General features: G+C 35.3%; 1 protein-coding gene and 1 pseudogene across 1 annotated transcript; both read left to right on the top strand.

The window, feature by feature from the left end:
* Positions 1-623: 623 nt before the first annotated feature.
* On the top strand, positions 624-1137 carry LOC122140054 (palmitoyltransferase ZDHHC11-like). Its single transcript, XM_042741792.1, has 2 exons — positions 624-823; positions 897-1137. Exons 1-2 carry the CDS (start codon positions 640-642, stop codon positions 1046-1048), a joined length of 336 nt encoding a protein of 111 aa, XP_042597726.1. The 5' UTR covers positions 624-639; the 3' UTR covers positions 1049-1137.
* Positions 1138-12611: 11474 nt separating this feature from the next.
* On the top strand, positions 12612-19346 carry LOC122140053 (annotated as a pseudogene).
* The last annotated feature ends 4377 nt before the right edge of the window (positions 19347-23723 follow it).

Genomic DNA, 23723 nt, shown 5'->3' with positions numbered 1-23723 from the left:
AGTTTTGATTTTGTTTTAAAACTTTTACAATTTTATTCATTTTACCTGTTTATTTTTATTAGTTTTTTTTTTAATTTACAGTAGGTTTATTTATATTTATTTCAGTTAAAAACAAGACAACCTGCTACATCTGCTATTGGTTTAAAGTTATTGTTCTTACCCCATTTTTTTGTTTTATTCACAAATTGACTGTATTTTAATGCATTTTTCAGTAAACAATAGTAAATATCTAAAAATTCAGTGTTATTTTAGTATTGTTTACATACTATTATAGTATTTATTAATATTTTGAATTAACCTTTTTATATTTTTAATTTAATTTGTTTAAAACCTTTCATATTTTACTAATTTTATGTGATTTGCCATCTTTTTTATATGTTTCTATTTAGCTTTATTTTTTAGTAATTTTATTTAAAAACTGAAAAAAATCTGCTATAGCTTCAAGTGTATTTTTCTTACCCCATTGGCAGATATAAACTTGCTTAATTTTAATTCTTTTTTTTTTTGGAAAACATAATTTTGCTTTCCAAGTAAATGTGTCTTGATTAAAGAATATTATTAGAGAGATATTTGCACAGGAAAACAAGAAATAATACTGTGTAATGATTAGATTTTTTCAGGGTATAGCTCTTATTTCTGATGTTCTGGTTTGTAATTTCTCTGGCAGCTGTGAAAGGCAACGGCACGTGGCTGGTCTTCCTGCCGGTGGCTCCTTTAGAGACGAGCTCCATCGGTCTTCTGGCGCTGGCCTTCATCACCGTGCTGCTGGCTCTGGCTGCTCTCTTACTGCTCTGCCACTTACTGTGCTTCCACGTGTACTTACGTGAGTCTGAGCCCAGCGTTATCCACTTTTAAAGACAGATAGCAGCTTGTGTTGATTCTGTGTTGTGTCTCAGTGTCTCAGGGCATCAGCACTTACGAGTACATCGTCAGGAAGCGTCAGTCTCCGAACCCTAAAGAGAAAGAGCAGGTTCCTCCGGCGCTGCCGTCTAACGGAGCCAGCGCACAGGTACAGACCATAAATACAGTAAACACAGTAAAACAATAAATACAACTCATGCAATGCAACTTCAACCAAACACTTAATAACTCCTTTGCATAGGGATAAAAAAAAATATTTAGCATTCAAATTTATGCAAAATATACAGCATGGATTTCTTTTCAGTTCAGGTGTGGCCAAAAGCTCTCCTTTGATTAGCTAATATTAATAAATTCATATTTATAAATAAATCATGCTTTAAATGGTGTATTTATTATAAAAGCACTATACAAAAAGTAAACAATTCATTTAAATTGAAGTTAATAACTAATACTAAAATAACTGTTCCAAACACTGCCATGCAAAAAAAAAAAAAAAAAATTCTTTGCATGGGAGGAAAATTGTTTGTATTAAAATTTATGCTAACAAATTTATTTTCTTTTTTTAAATTGTAATTAATTTTAGGATTGTTTAACTGAGCTAAAAGATAATTAATAATTCATTAAATTAAATGCTATAATAGGTAACTATTAATAATCAATTATTATTAAAAGGAGTTGTACAAAGTAAAATGTAATATTTTCTAATATAATATTTATTATAAAATATGATATATATATTATATTTTAATTTATAATTTAATTGTAATAATTAATTTATTAAGTATGTATTGTACATTTTTTTTTTTTGATTTATTTTTAAGATTTAATAATATTAATATTTAAAAAGCAGTTTCTGTATAGCTATTTTGAACCATATGGCTCATTAAATTATGTGAATAAACTTGAATATGCCTATAAAAAAAAAAAACTGAAAAGGTACAACACACTCATCAGTGCAAACATATACATAACAGATATAAAATAAAAATTATTAAAAATCTGGTCAGTGCAAAATACAACAAAACAGAACTAATTAAATGGAGGTGGAAAAAAAGTATTTTTTGTATTAAAATTAATGCTAAATACAGTTTCATGGATGTTCAAAGTTTGTTTTTTCAGTTCAAGGTTGTGGCCAAAACAGTTTAAACCCAGCTACACAAATGTCCAATTCAGAATATAAAAAAATGAATAACTTGATATAAAGAACATAAATAAAATCTTGCAACAACAACGTAGAATAACTGAATCACAATATTTTTGAATCACGGATTGTGGTGCAGCATTTTCCTTTCTCATGCTCAGACGTTCATCTCTCAAGCTCAAATGGTATATAAATGAAAGAGGACGTTTTTTGAACTCTTTAATCATGCTGTGATTCATATCAAAACAAAAGGTCCGCACTTCATTAACAACATGCAACATTTGCCCAGACTTCAGCTGCTTCCTGTGTCTTTTGTCTTCCCTCCCCAGAGGGAGTTCGCGGGCACGCTGGAAGTCTCCCCTGTTAACTGTGGCCCTTTTGCCCGCTCTCTCCAGCAGCAACCTTGAGTCACTTACAGTAAGCTTTAACACAGATTGTCATTAATGCTTTAGATATTTCTTTTGGCAATCAAATTTCAGATGCTCTGCTGCTTTCTTTCCCTAGTACTTTTTATAAGCTGGAAGACAGAGACCAAACATCATGTTCGGCTGCCAGGGCCCACTTCCTGTGGCTGGGAATTACTCCAGACCCGCTTCCTGCTCCAGAACATAGTGAAGGCTTCCTATCTAGAACGACTATAAAAAAATGCAATCACGAAATTTTGGTACAGCTATAGTCCCCAGCGTACTGAATCAGTGTTGATTAACCAAAAACTAAAGGCACATAAAATATATGAATATTAGAAATGAAAAGAATTTTTAAAGTAAACAAAAAAACTTAAGTGAAATGAGAAAAATTTAGCCTTGGCCACTAAAATGCAAAGAAGAAAAAAAAAACAGGTACATTTGGTAGTAAAATTAGAAAAAACCAAAACTAACCCTATAAAAAACCGTATTCAAGTAATTACAAGTAAAAGCTGAAAGAAAATATAAATATTATATAGAAAAACTAAGAAAATTGTTAAAATGTTTGCCGTTTGGTTTTAACATTTTTAGAATTTTAAATAAAACTAAAACTTCCACTAAAAAAAAAATTTGTTTGTTGAAAAAAAATTAATGAGAAAAAATTTATAAATAATAGAAATATACAGTATATAAAAACAACATAAAAAATAACAAAAGACATAAAACATTAAAACCTAAACTAAAATAAAATAAATTATAGAAATAAAAGCTAGTGCAAAATATTAATAAATATTATAAAAAAATTACATTTTTACATTTTTAAACCTGTAATTTTATTAATAAATAACTTTTAATGATAACTTATAAATACTATTTATTAATAAATTAACTTATTATTTATTATTAATAATATATATTAAATTTACAATCGTTGTAAGTGTTATTTAATTTAGTATTATTTATTGCAATGACTGCATTAAATGTGTATCTTTGAACTAATAGCAAATGAGAATAAATCAGACATTCAGTGCCAAAAGTATCATTTGATATACTAAACATGGACTGTTTTATCAGATATTTGTCTTCTTTTCAGTTGGAGGAAGTGAATGATCACCAGCCAGATGATCGCGAGGTAAAAGACATAAAAGAAGTGTTGATTAACCAAAAAACTAAAGGCACATAAAATATGAATATTAGATGAAAAGATTTTAATTAAAAAGCTAAGTGAAAAATGAGCAATTTAGCCTTGGCCACTAAATGAAAAGAAAAAAAAAAGGTATAAGTTGAAGTAAAATTAAAAAAACTAAACTAACCCTAAAACATGTTCAGTAATTTCTAAGTAAAGCTGAAATAAATATAAATATTATATGAAAAAACTAAGAAAGTGTTAAATGTTGCCTTGTTACATTTTAGAATTTTCAATAAAACTAAAAATCTAATTTAAACATACAAGCAAAATGATAATACTAGTAAAAAAAAAATAGCATTTGCAACTAACTGAAAAAATGTTTAAGTACTAAAACTAAAACTGAAATAAAAAAATTTGTTTGAAAAAAAATTAATGAGAAAAAATTTATAAATAATAGAAATATACAGTATATAAAAAAAACAACAAAAAATAAAAAATAAATAAAAAAGACCATAAAACACTAAACCTAAAACTAAAATTAAATAAATTTTTATAGAAATAAAAGCTAGTGCAAAATATTAATATAATATTATAAAAAAAAAAATTACATATTTACATGTAAGCATTTTTAAACCTGTAATTTTATGAATAAACAACTTTTATTGATAACTTTATAAATACTTTTTATTAATAAATTAACTTATTATTTATTATTAATAATATATATTAAATTTACAATCGATGCAGCAAGTTATTTTAATTTAGTAACTATTTATTTGCAATGACTGCATTAAATGTATCTTTGAACTAATAGCTAAATGAGAATAAATAAAGATGATTCAGTGCCAAAAAGTATCATTTGATATAATTAAACATGGGCTGTTTTATCTGATATTTGTCTTTCAGTTGGAGTGAAGTTTCAGATCGGATCACCAGCGCAGATGATCGCGAGGTAAAGCTGCAGTGCTTTCTGACCCGCAGGTTTACCTGCAGACGCACCTGACTGTCCTTCTGTCTGCTGCTGGTAGGTGAGCCTGTGATGTCACTTCCTGTGGGCTGGAACCTCAGCGGGATGGAGAAGCCTCAAGCCCCGGGACGAAGCGTGGAGAAGCCTGCGGAGGGAAGGCCGATCGTCCAGGACCCGCTTGGGGAGCTCGCATCATGGACGCAGTCGTGGTTCATCAGCAGCTGATGACGGAGGCGCAGACGCAGTATTTGAGGGTTCAAAGAGCAGACGCCATGAGTCAAAACTCCAAAACTGATGCACACAGAAAAGATCTGCCTAAAAACCTGATTGACCGACTTCAGTAAGGATGTATATATACTGTGTGGTAGAGTAATATATATATATATATATATATATATATATATATATATATATATATATATATATATATATATATATATATATATATATTAGGGCTGGTAATTTATGCATTAATTAGATTAATTAATTATGGTTAAATATAACGTATTAAAATTATTAATGCACTTTTATTCTATGGCAGACCCACGTGGGTCATCTTACATTTCATAAAGATGACTGATGACAAATATGAGGCAGAGCAACAACTTAATGTGTGATGGAGCCGTGAGAACGCAGTTAGAATGTCCTCAAAACCCAAGATATGAGGCAAAAAATGCCCCCTGTTTGAGTTTCTTTTCTTTGTGTTCTATATTTACACTCATATAGTTAAGCAATATATCACACGAAAAGTGCATAATGTGATAACCGATCTTATACAACAGTTGAGTAAATAAGAAGGTAATTAGTGCAGTTATTTTTTAGACACAGTGTTGTCTGTTTTGCTCAAGTTTGCCAATGAGAATATAAAGACAAATCAGAACCGTTCGTCCTACTTCTTAAATGCAGGTTTTGAAACGAATCGGGTGAATTATTTCTGCAGACAGAAAGGCGACGCCAAAGTACCGCGAGAGCGATTCAAAAGTAGAAAGAGGCGCTTGCGCCTTCTGTCGCACTCGCGGTACTGTGATGCCACACCGATCGAGCTGATCCGCTTCCAAGTCGAACAAGCTTCAACGATTCAATGAACCATTCATAAAGAACCGTTTAGTTCACTCATGAATGAATCATTAATTTGAACGAATCACATGAAAGAAGCAAATGACCTGGCTGATTTAACAATTAAGATATTTACCACTCACTCTACTGGCAGTTTTAGTTTATTATTTACAATATCATTTCATTAAAGAAATAATTTCTATATTTACATTACACACATACTAATAATAATAATAATCGAATTAATAAATAAATTATAAAAAGATTAAAAGCCATCCAAAAATGACAGTTGTGTCATCATTTATCTACCCTCATGGTCCATAAGAGAGTATATAAACATTTTATCAAACGAAATATTTACTTTTTGTAATGTCTTTTTGATGCTTTACACAACAATCACTTTAAATTATCTTTGAGGAGTAATTTCTCAGCCTAATTTTAAGTGCGATTAATTTTACTTTTTGTAATGTCTTTTTGATGCTTTACACAACAATCACTTTAAATTTTAGATATTTTAATCACTTACCAGCCTTTTATATATATATATATATATATATATATATATATATATATATATATATATATATATATATATATATATATCTATCTCTACTGAGAAATGTGAGGATATATAATAGGCGATGAGAAAAGAACGTATCTCTGATTCTCAAATATTGCATATGGGTTTATTGAATATCTTTTAATGAATGCTTGTTTGAGACACTTATTACAGTAAATTGAAAGCACAATTTTTTTTATAGAATAAACATTTTTTTTTTTTGGAAATTATTATTATTTTTTTTGCAAATTATAACGTCAGTTAACTATGAGGAGATAAACACAATTCTGAGAAGACAAGTCGGAATTCAGTAATTGAAAATCTAGCTGAAATAAAATATAATATAATATTAGATGAAGAAAAGAAGAAAAAAAAGCCTAAGCGAAAATTTAAAAATGTTGCAACTTATATTTAACATGGGTACTACATTTACTAATATATATATATCTATATATATATATATAGATATATATATATATATATATATATTAAATTAATGAATACTAATATATACTATATTTATAAACTAATGAATAATGCAATATTATTATAATATATATATATATATATATTATATATATATGCAAACACACACAAAAAAAAATCAGAACTGTATGATATAAACTCAGAATGGCAAGAATAAAAATCAGAATTGTGAGATAAGAAGTTGCATTTGTTTCTCATTCTGTGGCAGAAACGGTCTTATACAGATATGCACTCTCTGATGAATTTAAAGTTCTGTTTCTGTAACACACAGTATGTTGTTTACATTGTACAGCTGGTTTATTTTAAGATGATTTATATAACGAAATGCAAAAAACAACGTCACGACAACCGTTGGCAAACTATAAAGATTAGATGAATGGATTATCTATTTGCTATTTTGTAATATTGTGAAAATAAAGGCTGGTAGATGTGTGTGGTGTGTTTGGATGCATTTTTCTGAATTCTGTCCTCCAGTATCACCACATTTATTGAATTATTTTATTTATTGATTTATTTGTAATTAATTTAATTTTTTTGAAAGTCTGAAAATCCTGGCACAAACTGAGAAGTGTGTTGGTTAGTCATTGTTTGTGTTATATTATCCTGAGGGGTCTATTTATGTAATCCTGGTCCAGAAACCTAGTTGTGTAACCATTCTGTGGGATTTTAGGCTTTATTCTCAATCCCTGTGAAGAGCATGCATGCTGCAGGACACTCAGACATCAGAGCTGCTGTTAATCACTCATCTTTCTGCATTCCCAGCATTTAACAGGCTTCATCTTGATACTGTGAGAGGAAACAGATATTCCCTATGATAATAACATTACTGAAAACATTCTCTTCCTGTAGTTTCACTCATTTTAATTTTTGTATATAAGCATGTTTAGTGTCAATCGTAATGAGTTTTGGACTCTTACACTCTATGACATTGTAAATAATTAACTAGGCTACTTTTAAAATAGTTAAGTGGTGACACAAGGTTGACGGAGACTTTGAACAGGCCCGATATATAATTTATTATTTTTATTATTTATTTTTTATTTGTAGATTGGGTGTTTTTAAATGTATATATTTGCTCATTGTAAAAATTAGTTATTTACCTTATGTAATAATAAAAAATTGTTCTTAAGTGAACTCGGAGTGGGCAGCCAATCACCGCGCGGCGTCTGACGTCGTCCTCAGGCGCGCGCTACGCGCAGCACTCAGCACAGCGCACATTCACGCGCGGATCGCGCAGCGAGCGTCGCGTCGTCCCGCGCCTCTCATTCCCGCGGATGTCTAACACAAAAACATGTTTCTCTAGATACTGACAGAAAGAAGAAAAAGAAAGAGGCGTCATTCAGGTAAGACTGTTGCTTTGTCCGTTGAGAGCGGCGCGTTGTCCTCATATCGTCCGATTTTAATCGCGTTTTGAAGCTGAAATATTGCGTGATTGATCACGAGCGCGTTTGTGTGTTTGTCATTTTACCTCAGAAACAGAACCGAGCCGATTTCGCGCCTTGATTATTGATCGCTGTCACGGAAGTCGGTTTTTGATTTACTTTCCAATTTTTCTGCTTCGTTGCGTAACTCCGTGCTGGTTTTGTGTGTGTTTCGTCGGGATTGTTGCACACAGCGTTCATGACTAATAACAAAGATCACGTGTGTTGTTCATGATGCTCTGCTGAGTTATATAACTGTGATGGCTGCTGATGTATGGAGCGATTACATAAAACACCCGCGGAGCGGAACGAACGGTTAAAATACAGAACTCAAAATACACAGATGATTATCTGTCTATACGTCTGTCCATCCATCTGTGCGTCCATCCATGTGTATTTATCCGTCTCTACATCCATCAATCTATCCATCTATATGTCTGTCTACGTCCAATTATCATCTCTCTCTCTTTCTCTCTCACTCGCTCTCTCGCTCTCTCTCTCGCTCGCTCTCTCTATATATGTTCATCATCCATCTATGTCTGTGATCCATTCATACGTCTATCTATCTATCTATCTATCTATCTATCTATCTATCTATCTATCTATCTAGTCTATCTGTCATCGGGTCTGTCTGTTCTATCTTATCTATCTACTATCTATCTATCTATATCTGTCATCTGTCTATCTATCTATCTATCTATCTGTCTATCTATCTATCGTTCTATCTATCTATCGTTCTATCTATCTATCTATCTGTCTGTCTGTCTGTCTGTCTGTCTGTCTATCTTCTGTCTATCTATCTCTCTGTCATCTGTCTGTCTGTCTATCTGTCTGTCTATCTATCTATCTATCTAATCTGTATCTGGGTCTGTCATATCTTATCTATCTGTCTGTCTGTCTGTGTATCTATCTGTCTGTCTGGTCTGTGTCTGTCTGGTCATCTATCTCTCTGTCATCTTGTCTGTCTGTCTTATCTATTCTATCTATCTGTCTGTCTTCTATCTATCTATTCTATCGGTCTGTCCTGTCTGGCTGTCTGTCTATCTATCTCTCGTGTCATCTGTCTGTCTGTCTATCTATCTATCTATCTGTCCTGTCTATCTATCTGTCTCTATTATCTGTCTGTCTGTCTGTGTCTGTCTGTCTATCTATCTAATCTATCTGTCTATCTATCTAATCTATCTATCTATCTATCTATCTATCTATCTATCTATCTATCTATCTGTGTTCTTTTTTTTTGTATTTTTGTCTATGTTCATATATTTGAGAATGTGCTGTTGTTCCATTGGTCTTCTATCATTATCACAGTTGTCTCGTCCATATGTTGCCAGATTATTTTCGGCTTAGCAGAGGACGCCAGCCGTCCCGGTGAGTGTGGCCCAGATTTCTCAGTTTTTAGGTTGTGTCATGACGAGGCAACATTACAAAACCCAACACCCAGAACAGACCTTAAGATCACAGGAGCAGCCCTGAGACGGGGCCATGTAGTGTACATCTTGACATGTCACGTAGCTCCAGGTGTGCTGGAATCATTAGTGCTTTGTTGCAGAGTCAGTGTATGCAGAAACTCTGCTCATGCTGGAGAAAGACACATTGTCTGTATAATTGAGTGAATGTCACTGGTGACGGGCGACAGACGACGTAATAAAGATGTAGCTGACCTGATCAGCAGCAGCAGGGTGATCTGAGGCATCTGTGAACACACTCACAGAGACATGTTTGTCTGCTCAAGATGTATAGATTTAGATTTATGCATTGTAGCAGGCACGTTTATACACAGAGAAACTTGCATCGCTTTCAAGGTGTTTTATCCAGTTCATGCATTCCTTCTTTGTCATATTGGTTTAGTTTGAACAGACCAATCATGACTCAGGGTTATTATAGTTTACTAAAACTGAAACTCAAACTAAAACCCCATAATATATTTCAAGGGTTTAGTTTAGTTTCAGTTATACTATATACCAAATAAATGAATGTAGAAAAATCTAATGAAAATGTAGAAAAAATAAAATCATTTTTCTAAAAAAAAAAAAAAAAAGTTAATTTACTATTCAAAATGATGAAATTAATAAAAACTTAAAAATGAAAAAGGAATATATAAAAATAAAAACACCTAATAAAAATACACCCTGAAACGTGTTTTTATTGCTTTTTTTTAGTGAACTCGATTCCATATCAAAGTGTATTGTGTAATGTCTTCGGTACTGTTATACTCCTGAGGGCTTCAGGTTTTCCCTGTGCGTTACCATTTCCTGTTTACATCATATCCTCTTAATGTTTATGTCACTTTGAATATGTCAGTTTTTGGCAGATATAAATAGGGTTTTTTTGTTTAAAATAGGTCAGTTTATTGTGTGCTCTCATCTGTGCAAGCTCATGACCGGAAGGCGAATGCATGCATGTCATCATGCGCTCCCCCCAATCACACGATTCTCATGGAGGTCTGTGTGCATGCTAACCGAGCATTTGCTCCTCTCTGACACTCCACTTCAGTATCTGTGTTTCTGCTGTGCACATCCCAGATTCTCCTCCAGCAGCATTATTGTCCTGATCACCATCAATTACACTCGCTTAGATTACCACTTGTGTTTACATGCATCATATATAAGAAACATGAGGGAAATCTGTTACTGTGAGACTTCGTTTATTAGCTGTTTTTATGATGGTACTGTATGGCAGAAGATGAATAATTGACTGGGTTTGTTCATGAAAGAGTAGGTTAAGCAACACTTCATTTTTTGAAAACATGTTTTTGTGGACTGATATGACAGTGATACTTTCTATATAACGTGTCACTTTTACAGTATAATCACATTAATGTTTATATCTCTCAAGATGGGATCAAATGTATTAATAAATTATATGCACTATAGGCTGCCATGATCGGTGGGGAAAGTCTAATTGCCAATGGGTCTGGTTACACATTGCGATTGCAGATTGTTAAAATTTAATATTTAATAGTAGTAGTAGGGCTGCAGAAATTAAAATATGACTAATAATAATATGCTTTTTGTTAGTACTAAATTACAATTATCACTCTTGTTCTTAAGTATAATATTTTATATAATAACTTTGATTAATAACTTGTTATTGTTAACATTACGACACTTACACAGTTTTACTGCATAATACAATAAGAAAGGTATGTAAGATAAAATATTAATAATGTTATTTTCATTTTGATCAGACAAATGGCAGGATGGACCTGTTAAAAAGCAGGGGGCCTATAATAATAAATCAGTAGAAAGATATAAAGGTTTCTTTATAAAAAGATTATATTATTACGATAAAAATCTGCAGTGACAATTAATATGTACAAAAACTAGTATATATTGGGAGTATTTCATGTTACCACCTGATTATGCATGTATGTTATTGATTGTAATTATATATATCATTATCTCACAAATAATATAATCATTTTATTGAAATGAAACCTTGATTAGATACTTTTACAAATAAAACATGCTTCATGCAATTATAGTGATTATTTTCAACTCAATGGATGCAAAGCAAAAGATCAGATCTGCATTGGCACTGAATCGCATGTTTGCATTCCCCATGTTTTCATGGTCACATTTCTTTGTTTTAGCAAGAAAGATAAGAATGTTATCGTTTATTCACTCAGAGAATAGTGCGATGTCACGAGTGTGTGTAGTACACTGGACCCCGCACAAAGGGACCATAGAGCTGGAATGAAGATTATTGAGAGTGTTCTCTGTTGAAAGACAAGTAAAACACAATTAGGGACGTCTTCAAGTGGATTTTGAGGATCCTCTTGTACATTGAAACTGAACTCGAGGAGTTCACTTTGGCCTACAGAGCTCTGTTGTGCGACACCATAAAGACAGATCCAGATCCTGTAGCCTGACGCGTGACGTAACCCTCACTTCGCTTTGCTATGACATCACAATCACCGGGGACCCCGTAATGCTGGATTGCTGCAGTGCATTATGGGAGCTTCTGAGATAGGTGAGCATCGTCTGATGTAGTTTAAAGCGATTTATAAATACTAAAAGGTGTTAGTTCCAGGCAATGAAATCAAGTCATGATGCTTGACACCAGCACATTGCGTGTCATTCTGACCAAGTGCCGCCTACTTAGACAGGAAGTGACTGTGTGATGTGTTTATTTTTTTGTGCACTTGTGGTTTGAAACGATTGAGATGTTTCTGCACTGATTTTCTTAAGTCAACAAACGTCATCTTTTGCTTTCTGTTTGATTTTAATCGATGCAGTGTTAAAGTAGATAACGATCATCTGGAACCTATGTATTTTCGACTTGCGGAATCACTTAATCTTGATCATTTGCTCTTGGAAAGCTTTAAATATAAGCTAACCGGGCGTGAATGAATGAGTAATGCTGAGGCGTTTTGTGTAGCTAATTGTGAACGTTTCCATTCATGAAGGAAACAGTTGTTCTCATCTTCATAATGTTTGAATAAAAGATTAAAGCAGCTTCAGATTATAAAACACTCGTGTTCACTGATATTCGTGTTATTGCTGCTTTCTCTTTGCTTTTTAAGCGAGCTAATACTCAGATTCAATACAAAAACTCCTGTTGTGTTTTTTCAGCTGCTAAATCAAGAGAGAGACTCGGAGCGACTCGGAGCGAGCGCCACTGACGTGGGATCAGGAGCTCTGGAGGGCCAGCAGAGGGCAAAGGTCAGAACTTGAGATGTTAAAGCGCTTAAGCTGTGTATTTGTAAACATGAATTTGAAAATTTTGTAAAGCTGTTGCATGTTTTTGCATGTAGCTTAAATGATGCTTACAGTAGTGTCACTTAATTGTATCTTTTGCATTACATGTCACCATCAAATCATGTGTGTCCTATTTATAATCAAGGAAGAAAACACCACTTTTGCAACACAATATTTAACTACGGGATGTAATGATTAACCCGCTAGCCGGTTGAAAATGGATTCAAATATGTAACGATTCAAATCAGTTGAGATGTAAAACAATTCAACGATTCAGTTAGGAGTTTATATGAATGTGGTCTGAGGGGAACTTACTGTCCTTTAGAAAAGTTTAGATGGTATTTTTTCTTTTCATCTTGCCATCTGTATAATGCATATTAAAGTTCATAAGTGCAGCGCTGCTTTGTTTACAGTGGTAACCGAGGAAACGATTTAAGCGCCACTGCTGCAGTGTTCATAAGTGCTTTGTTTACAGCGGTAACAAGCGGTAAACCGGGGAAACGGCTTTACGCGCCAACCCTGCTGCGGTGTTCATAAGTGCTTTGTTTACAGCGGTAACCGAGGAAACGCTTTACAGCGCACAACCCGCAGCGGTGTTCATTAAGTGCTTTGTTTAGAGCGGTAACCGAGGAAACGCTTAAGCGCCACCCGCAGCGGTGTTCATAAGTGCTTTGTTTACAGCGGTAACCGAGGAAAACGCTTTTAAGCGCCACCTGCTGCGGTGTTCATAAGTGCTTTGTTTAGCGGTAAGAGGAAACGCTTAAGCTCCAAGCGGTTCATAAACCGAGGAAACGCTTTAAGCTCCACCTGCTGCAGTGTTCATAACGTGCTTTGTTTACAGCGGTAACCGAGGAAACCGCTTTTAAGCGTCCACCCGCCAGCGACGTCACCTGCTGCGGTGTTCATAAGTGCTTCGTTTACAGCGGTCACCAAGGAAACGCTTTAAGCGTCGAGTGATTGTGAAATCTGAATCAAAGCCTTATTTTGTTTACATGAAGAGATTTATTTTATTTGTGTTATTTTTTTGACTTGGGGCTTGTTTTAAAATTTCAATTTAGTTTTGTTATTTACATTTACATTATATTTAAATTGTCATTTAGCAGACGCTTTTATCCAAAGCAACTTACAAATGAGGACAAAAGAAGCAATCCAAAACCAACAAAAGAGCAATAATATGCAAGATCTATATTAGTATATTATTGTAGTGTTATATTTCAGTTTCACAAAGGAACGTGCAGCATTTTGTCCAAACAATAATAAAAAGACACATTTAATTTATAATTTGTGTTAAATCTCATTTTGTTACCCCCCCTCCATTTTGATCTTGAATCGAATCTCGAAATCAAAACCGTAAATCGAATCGTGAGTTGAGCGCATCGTTGCATCCCTAATATTAACCATTAACCTTCACATTCTTCACCAGCAACATGGAGGAGTTTAAAGTTCAGACCGCCAAACACCCCGTACCCAACAGTTCACCCATGCGGCCGCACAGCGAGCACCCGAAGGATCACGCGGCCAAACGCCTGTCCTCCGCGTCCAACGGCACGAGCGAGGGAGGAGCGGGAGCCAAAACCCCTGTAGAGATCACCGCGCTGGAGGAGTCCTTCCGCCGCTTCGCCATCCACGGAGACACGCGAGCCACCGGCAGAGACATGAACGGCAAGAACTGGTCCAAACTGTGTAAAGACTGCGGCGTCATCGATGGCAAGAGCATCACCCTCACAGACGTGGACATAGTCTTCTCCAAAGTCAAGTCAGTCAACATGTGCACAACAATTACACAACATTTAGGACCAGTGTTGGGGAAAGTAATGCATTATAATATTGTGTTACTCCCTAAAAAAGTCACTAATTGCATTAGTTTTTATGCAAAGTAATGCATTATATTATTTTTGCATTACTCTTTCTCATCTGGGCTGGGCTCGCTTGTTTGTTTTTTATATATTTATTCTACACGGATAAAAAAATTGTTTTAAAAATTTTTTGTTCTTGACTTAAAGTTAATGACTTGATATGCACACTTATAAATCTGATCTTCTGCTCTTTCAGTGTGCATTTAAATTTTACATTCTTGCATTTAGCATATACTTTTATCCAGTTCATGAATTCACTCACTTTGAGTTTGTTGCAGTGCATCCTGGGATTGCATTGCCTATGAAGTATGCATGCGCTGCTGTCTTTGAGTTTGTCCGAATCTTTGTGCCTGAAATGCTCAGTGCTGTCTAGGTAGGATGTGATTACACTGTCAACCAGTAGGATTTTCTCACAGACATCTGGCACACAGTGCGTCACATACACATAAACACAGATGTTGCATGCGCGTAAACGGCGAAAACACTATGAGATCTGATTTGTGCCGCGTTCAGATGTGGTTTAAATCTGGTCATCTGACCCACTTTTACTCACTCGCATCTGATTCTCCTCTTAATGCGTCACTCTTACACAGCAGGTTCAGGTCAGGTTAGCGAATCAAGCAGGGAGTCACAGATTCATATGCATGTATTTATTCGTCCCTCACATGTGCATGTCATATTAAATCATAAATCATACAGCCTCTTGTATCAAGCTGTGTCAGAGGACAAATTCTCCAGCTGAGGGACAAAATTGCATTTCTTAACTGATCTGTGCGTTATGCAATATGTGCATGTTAACAGATGGGATCCAGTCTTCAGATGTTCAGATAAAAGTGCTGGGTTTGTTCAAATAGGAGGAATGAATTTTATCAAAATCTTTGTAGTGTTTATGCATAGAAGATATTCTCTGCCTTTTCTCAAGCCTGCAGTAGTGAAGAGATTCTTCACCCCGACTGAGCGAGAATAAAGATTATTCTGCTAGACAGCGTCAGAACAAGGTGGATGAGCAGAAACGAGAGGCAGAAAGAAGCAAATGCATGCATTAACATTTAACAGGAAAAGTGCAAAAAGGAAGTCAGTCCAACCCTTTATGCTATTATTATTATCATCATCATCATTATTATTTCATGGACAAATAAACAAAACAAAACATGAAAATATGACTGTAGTCCAAACAACTCTTGTGTTATATTCCAGGTCTTTTAAAGCAAGCAAGCAAGCAAAATGTAAGTTATTTTAGCCTAATGTTTGATGCTTTTCAGGTGTTTTCTGACCTATTAAGAAAGATTAAAACTCCTCTGATTGATGTTAATGATGCTTGATGAAGTCACGGCACATTTAAAGCTGCAATGCAAACATTACAATACTCCTCCATTCAGCACGTACCACAGTACAGACAAATAGACATAAACTAGTGTGTCTGGGGTTTTAAAAGGTCTTAATTTCCCCTGCCACAAATAAAGGTCTTAAAAATGTCTTAAATCAGTGCAGAAAAGTCTTGTTGCATGCACTGCGAAAAAAATTTATTTGTTTTCCAATACACATTTAAACATCCGTAAATCAAGATACATTCAGTTGTGATGCAAACTGACGAAAATAAGTCTTGTTTTCTGAGAAAAATTAAGTGAGTTTATGCTTAAAAAAAAAACAAATATCTGTCAATGGAGAATAAAAATTACTTTTCTCTTTCAAGTTAATTTTTTGAGCCCATTGGCAGATATTTGTTCTTGTTTTAAGCATAAACTTGTTTCATTTTGATTCAAATTATCCAAAAAAAAAACTTCCTATGATTTGATTTAATATTACATAATTTGATGATGCTGACATTCAAAAATATCAATGAAACCTTCATATCACATTGTTTTTTTTACCCCCCCACACAAATAATAATTATAATAATTATTATTATTATTGAAATTATAAAAAAAAAAATTCACTTATAATGTATTATAAATATGGGCTTCACAGAAAGTGTTACCGAAAGTTTTTACTGATGTTTTTTACCTATACTCTTGAAGTATGATGCTTTTTTACTTAAAATCAAGACTACTTTGCCTTAAAATGGTTGTCAAAAACAGAAAATGCTACCAAAAGCCTAGTTTGTTAAAAAAAAAGAAAAAAAAAAAGAAAAAAAAAATATTTTTGGAATCAGCACCTCAAAATGAGAAACAAATATTGGGTTTTATTCAGCAAATATGATGCAGAGCGGTTGTGTTTTATGTTTTTCATGTGTTAATAACAGCATATGTTTATGTCTCTATGAATATGTAAAATATGAAAGCACATAGTAGAGAGAAGAGCGGCTGACGTTAGGCAGCAGGAACAGTCGCAGCGCTGAAGGATCGCAAAGCCAAAGAAGCTTGTTGCTATGACAGCAGGGGGAGACGACAGACTTTATGGGCTTTCATTCAGGTTCTCGATCACCACGGTGAACGCTGTTTGTGTTTGTGTTACTATGTGCCATTTACGAGCCGAATGCATTCGCTGTAAGTGCGAGTCATAATGCAAATCCTGCTTCAAGGCCGGATAAATCAGCCGTTCTCGACTGGGTCTGCTTTGGGACGCTGATTTTGGCGAGCAAATGCAGTACCAAAACTGTTTATCGTCCTGAAGTAAACCAAATACCGTGCGGTTGATGGCAGCAACTACAGATACGGGAAGCATTTCCTCTCTTTTAAAGACGATTAGAAGTGCATTTTCTCTCTCTGAAATGAAAGAGTGTGAACGCTGTACATCCGTGATGCCGGGGCTCTCAGAGCGGACGTGTTCGTGTTTACACTGCGTCTGCTCTCTGCTCACGCAACACTTTCAGAGGCCTTATCCAAGCCACTGACCACGCAAACTTAAAGGGGACAGTTCACCTAAAATGAGAATTGGCTGTTAATTTAATCACCCTCAGGCCGGCCAAGAACTGGCTGTGTAGCAACTTTATTTCATGCAAAAAGCATCATCTGCTGACCCTCATGTTGTTCAGACCCTGTGTTACTCCTCATGTTAAAAACACAGAAGCGCAGCATCCAAGCTGCTAAATATGTTTGATATTTTAATTTCGGTGTCACTCAAAGCAGTTCTCGTGTGTTTACAGAAGCTGTTTTTATCAGGTCTTGCGTGTTTCTGCTCTGTGCTTATATGTGATGTCACCAAATATACTGACAAGTTTATCATCCGTTTGTCATTGTTTTCTAGGAACAAAACTGCGCGCACTATTACATACAGCCAGTTCAAAGAAGCGCTGGCGGAGCTCGCTGTGCAAGAACGCTTCAAAGATAAGAGCAGCGAGGACGCCGCGCAAGAGGTTTACAGAATGATAGAAGGGAAGTCGCCCGTTATATCTGGAGTCACGGTAAAGCCCACAGCAGACGTGCTGTTCTTTCTCTAAACCTAAGCATTGATAGCATCCTGCTTTTCTCAGTCGCTTTGGAGAAAAGTTTGATTAATGCATAAATGTAAACCGGGGTTTCATGAGTTGATGAAAAGCTTAGAATTAATTCAATCATAAAATGTCAAAATAATTCATTAATATAATAAAAAATAAGGCACTAAAAAAAGAAAACTATGTATTTAATATGATCCTTAACCAACATCAAAGAACCAAAACGTGAATGTGTTGTTGAAACGCGGTTTTGTTAGTAAATAGTTTAGAATCAAAACTGGTTTGGCTCACAAAAAAGTTTGTGGATACAAATGAAAATCTTCACTTATTTCTTTAATTATTGGTTTTTAAATGTATAGGAATGAATAGTGTTTACACTTAAATAACTAAACCATCTGCTGATTTCTAAATGTAATATGAGGGAATAAGGCCAGTGCATGTTAAACTTAATATACGTGTAAGCCATGATGTCTTGTATATTTAGAAATAAAGTTCAAAAGCTTGGCATCGAAAGGGTTTTTTTAAAGAAAATTAATATTTTTATTTAGCATGGATGCATGAATTGTTTCAAAGTGAGAGTAGAGACATTTTATAATGACACGAAAGATTTCTGTTTTAAATAAACGCTGTTCTTTTGAACTTTCTGTTCATCTGTAAATACTGAAAAATAACATTTTTCTGGTTTCCACAAAAAATATTGTGCAGCACAACTGTTTTAAACACTGATAATAATCAGTAATGTTTCTTGAGCAGCAAATCATCATATTAGAATGATTTCTGAAGATCATGTGACACTGAAGACTGGAGTAATGATGCTGAAAATACAGCTGCGCATCACAGAAATAAATTACATTTTAAGATATATTCACATAGAAAACAGCTGTTTTAAATTAGAATAATATTTCCAAATTTTACTGTATTTTTTGATCAAATAAATGCAGCCTTGGTGAGCATGAAAAGGCTTTTGAAAAATCAGTTTTAAAAAAATGTAATTTTAATAAGTTTGTTTCTGTACTCGCAGAAAGCCGTGGCTTCGCCAATCGCCTGTCCCGTTTGACTGACACCACCAAGTTCACCGGATCACACAAGGAGCGTTTCGACGAGACGGGCCGCGGGAAGGGCAAGGCGGGGCGAGTGGAGATGGTAGATAAGTCCGGATACGTCTCCGGATACAAGCACGCAGGCTCATACGAGAAGAAAGTTTCAAAATCTCCACAAAAACCCATGTGAGATTCTCCATCCAGCAGTGCACGCAACAGAAGACAAACCCGACTCTATAAAGCACAAATGATTTCCCATCTTCCACCGAGGGCACGTCTTTCTCTGTGAATAACATCGAGTTTATGCTCCTCTTCCTGTAAGTGTTGTATTTCTGTTAACTGGAACGCTGTTTACATCGTAAACGCCGACGTCCCCAGCTGGTACGTTCCTAACAAACACGATGATGCACGAGAAAGACAAGGTGACTAGAGTATTGCACGCTCTACTAGTGAAGGTTTTGCTGATGATCTGTTGTGAATATTGACATGAAATTAATATTTTGATGCAGTAGAATCAGGCGTGAAATATACTTTGCAAATGCTTGAGTAACGCCAGTGCAGTCCCTGATCCCACAACTTGTGTTACAACAACACAAAACGAAGATTGCACATTTTCCATCTACATTATATTTAATGCATTTGGCAGATGCTTTTATTGAAAAGCTAATCGCATTGCATTTCAAGTTTAAATTTGATCCGTTCATGCATTCCCCGGGAATCAGTCCCGTGATTTATTTACACATAATTTAAAGAAATAATGCATCCCAAGAATAAAAACCTGCTGAAAATGTTCCTCACCCTCAGACCCGTCGGAGATGTAGGATGAGTTTGGTTTCTTCATCAGATTTGGAGAAATGTAAGCATTGCAATCAGTGTCTCAGCAAGGATACTCTGCAGTGAATGGGTGCCGTCAGAATGAGAGTCCAACACAGCTGATAAAAACATCACAATAATCCACAAGTAATCCACACCACACCACAGTCCATTCCCATCGTTAACATCTGGAGAAGACAAAAGATGAAACAAATCCAGCATTAAGATGTTTTGATCTGTGCAGATTTCTCTCCTGATTCAGACAAAACCACTTTTTCACTGGAGGAAGTGTTATTATGGATTACCTGGACTCTATGTATTTGATGGTTAAAAACATCTTAATTGCTGGGATTTGTTTCATCTTTTGTCTTCTCCAGATGTTCAATGATGGACTGGAGTGCTGTGGATGATTGTGCATGTTTTTTATCAGCTGTTTGGACTCTCATTCTGACGGCACCCACTTCACATGCCAAGAGCAAGTGATGCAATGCTACATTTCTCCAACATCTGATGAAAAGAAACAATCTAATGCAGTAATGGCTTAAAAAAACTGACTCTAGATAAAACTCTTGCAAACACAAAAACGCTTGATGTGTTTGCATTTATAATGCAATATATTAAAAAAAAAAAATAACCGGATGCAACAGTCCAACCATCGTAAATTATTATTTCGTGCATAAAGAACTGACCGCTGGTGCTCAAGATTGTATATCTAGTAGTAACGTCTATGTTTTTTTTCAATTGATGGCATAAACTATATGTTTCTAATGGTATAATATGAAACACTGTGGAATGATTAACTGTTCGTATGTGAGACGGAAACACCATCAGCAAAAGTTCAGGACCTGAATACAGACCGAATAATGTCCAGACACGGCTGACCGTCCCCCCGTACAGCACTCCTCTGTGCATCGGAACCTACAAGCTTTGAGCCAGACATGACACACACATACACATGGCTGAATGGTTTTATACATGTATAAATCAGACACACACAGAATCGCTGCAGCGCTGAATTAGAAATGAACAAATCGATGTTGGTTTATGAAATACTTTGGCTATTCCGATCATCTTTCTGCCTACTCCAAGCTTTATTATTAGCACATTTAACCCCATGTTTAAAATCTGTTATGCAGCATTGAAGCACTGCAGATTGTGTCTGGGCCTGTTTTTACCAGCAACATGCAAATGAAAATATTAAAAGGTTATTTTGTATTCTGCTGTGGTTTTAGTTTGAAAAGCACTGTTGTTATATTTTAACATGTATATTGAGGCACTAGAATTCGCTAGTTTTTTTTTTTTTGTTTTTTGTTTGTTTTTTTTTCGTACATACAGTGTGTTTCTGCCTACAGAACAATGTTTACAAGAGATGTGACATGATGTAACTAACGCTGGCATGACAGACGTCCCTTTACCATGACTAGTGTTCAGAGTTATTTATAAAACGCACTGTCGTCTGAACACACTGGACAGCATCCAGCTTCAGGGTTCCCACACTTCAGTGACTTTCCAGTCTCTTTATTATTTCAAAACAATCTGATGAGTCATTCCAGCTGATTCGTGAACCGCTGACTCATTCAAAACAAATCAGGCCACTTCACGGCTTGCAAACATACTCAACGCAAGCACAGTATTTAGTTCATTTAATATTTGAAAACATATTATATGCATTTTTTTTTTTGAAAAGACTTTTCCAAATGCGGAAAACACAAATGTAGAATTGCCTGACTTTTTTTTTTTTTATGTGATTAAACTGATTTGTGAATCACTGACTCAAAAGAATGCAGATTTTTAAAACATCTTTTAAGATTTTATGACTTTTCCAGATCTGGAAATCACATATTTGTAACTCTGTGATGGTGGGAACCCTGAGCTTTGTCATAGACGATATTTGTCCGCGTCTATAGCCGCAGCGTGTGAGTGTACAGTACCAGACATATTCTTCTACAGAACATCTATTTTCAGATAAGAATAGTGGCTACGGATCATAAAAGTCGAGCTCTCCCGCAGAAAAGTGACTCATCTGTTTATGATAAACAAACCACAAGTAAGTATATATGTTGTTGTATGTTAACGTAGGGATTAATGTGTTTTGTGTGCTTAATGCCAAATACTGTTAACCATCCGTTTTGAGGAACAATACTGTCTTATTTTTTAAATGATGTTTTTTAATGTTCTGCAGTATCCTGATATGCATGCCATACGGTGATGGTAAAGCGATTTTAACGTGTCAGTGTTTTGTAGCGTTGTATTGAATAAAAACAAACTGCCTGGTTCTTCTTCATTTCCAACGCACGTGAAGACTCGAGTGACTGTGAAACTTTTTTTTCTGCATTTAAGGCTTCACCAGGGTTTCATCAGGGTCCAAATCAAAGGGCTTCTCAAATCAAGATGCATTGAGAAGCATAGTGACAAGGATAAGAAAGCCTTGTTTGCTTATTTTTTGCATTGCAAGTGGTTTAAAGATGTTTAAATATTTGTATTGAAAAAAATAAGATATTCAATTCTTTGCAGAGCATGTGACAATTAACGCCGGACTTTCTGCCCTGATTTTAAGATCTTTTTAAGGCCTTAATCGTAAATAAGGGCAAATGACGACTTCTTAAGATGCACAGAAATCCTGTTTAAGGTCTCTGTCCGAATTGAAAACTAACCGAACAAAGCAAATTTGCACGACTTCAAGATATGCAGGTGTGAAATAAAACAAGGCCATACTGCTTTAGAGAGTGTATATCAAACAAAAGGCATTTACATATAAGGTGTAACTTTATATACTGGCATTCTATTAAATTAAACCTAGATGTCTATTCATTTCTCGCAGCAGTCAGTTCATGAGAGCCTCTTCCAGCTGCTGCAGAGAGCGTTTTTTTGTGTCTTTCAAAGGCTTGTTTCTGAGACCAAATCAACACCAAGGCAGGTGGGTTTTATAGCTGTGTAGCATTAGGATGGGATCTTGACACGGACCTGTAGCTCTCCTGCGGTTCGTTTTGCTCCGTTCCCCTCCTGATTTGTGTGTCTTTTCACACTTAAAACTCCTCAGGGACCGTCTGCTGTCCTAAAATCCACCGGCGGCAAACATTAATGACCCGTTTTATTTCAGCAGCTTGAAAACGAAAGTATTGAGACACTGACCTCTGTCCTCCCGCTGTCCCGGGATCTACCACTTCAGCCGAGAAGACAGCAGCTTGTTTTCTGCTTTGATCAGATGGTTCTCGTAAAGGACCCCCCCCCCACCCCGTTCTCACCAGCCCCCACCCACACTCCAGCACATTCTGAATACCCCCATCGTTCGCTTAACACAACCGCGAGCTTTGCTGTTTAAGACCAACAGACAGCAGAAAGACGTCACTGCCAAAGCTATTTAACTTATAAATTGTTACCGCACAAATGGAAACAAAAAACAGGGGTTACCCCCGCACACAATTACGAAAAAACCCCTGCCAAGTCTGCATTGCACAAAACCGTAATTTTTAAACTTGCAAATTTAAGCAACTTGCGTAAATGCATCCTCATAAAGTCCAATATATGGCACTGTAAACGATGGGCTCGCGTTACCTTACTATTGCATGAGCTTTCATTTGTCATAGAATTTCCCTACGCTATTGTAAATATTACAAATTAGAGTTGATTAAACCTGATAGGAACCAGTGTTGGGTGACAAAGTTTACTTTTAAAACTAATCATTGTAATAAGTCGTGGTCACTCCATACACACTTATCTAATTGACCAGTTACCTTTTTATGAGAGTAATGCATATGCGTTACTTTATGTTCAACTTGGGCTTGGTTTGCTTACATTTGCATGTAATAACAAAAAACTCCCTAAAGTTAAATTTTCAGCTCAATAGAAGACCAAAAACACGAATTTGACGGAACTGATCTACGATGGGACTCTTGCGCCTGGTGAAGCTGGAGTTG

The sequence above is a fragment of the Cyprinus carpio genome, chromosome B16, assembly GCF_018340385.1.
Source record: "Cyprinus carpio isolate SPL01 chromosome B16, ASM1834038v1, whole genome shotgun sequence".
Taxonomy (NCBI): Eukaryota; Metazoa; Chordata; class Actinopteri; order Cypriniformes; family Cyprinidae; genus Cyprinus; species Cyprinus carpio.
The sequence above is the reverse complement of the archived record's forward strand: the minus strand, read 5'-3'. Positions and strand labels throughout refer to the sequence as shown.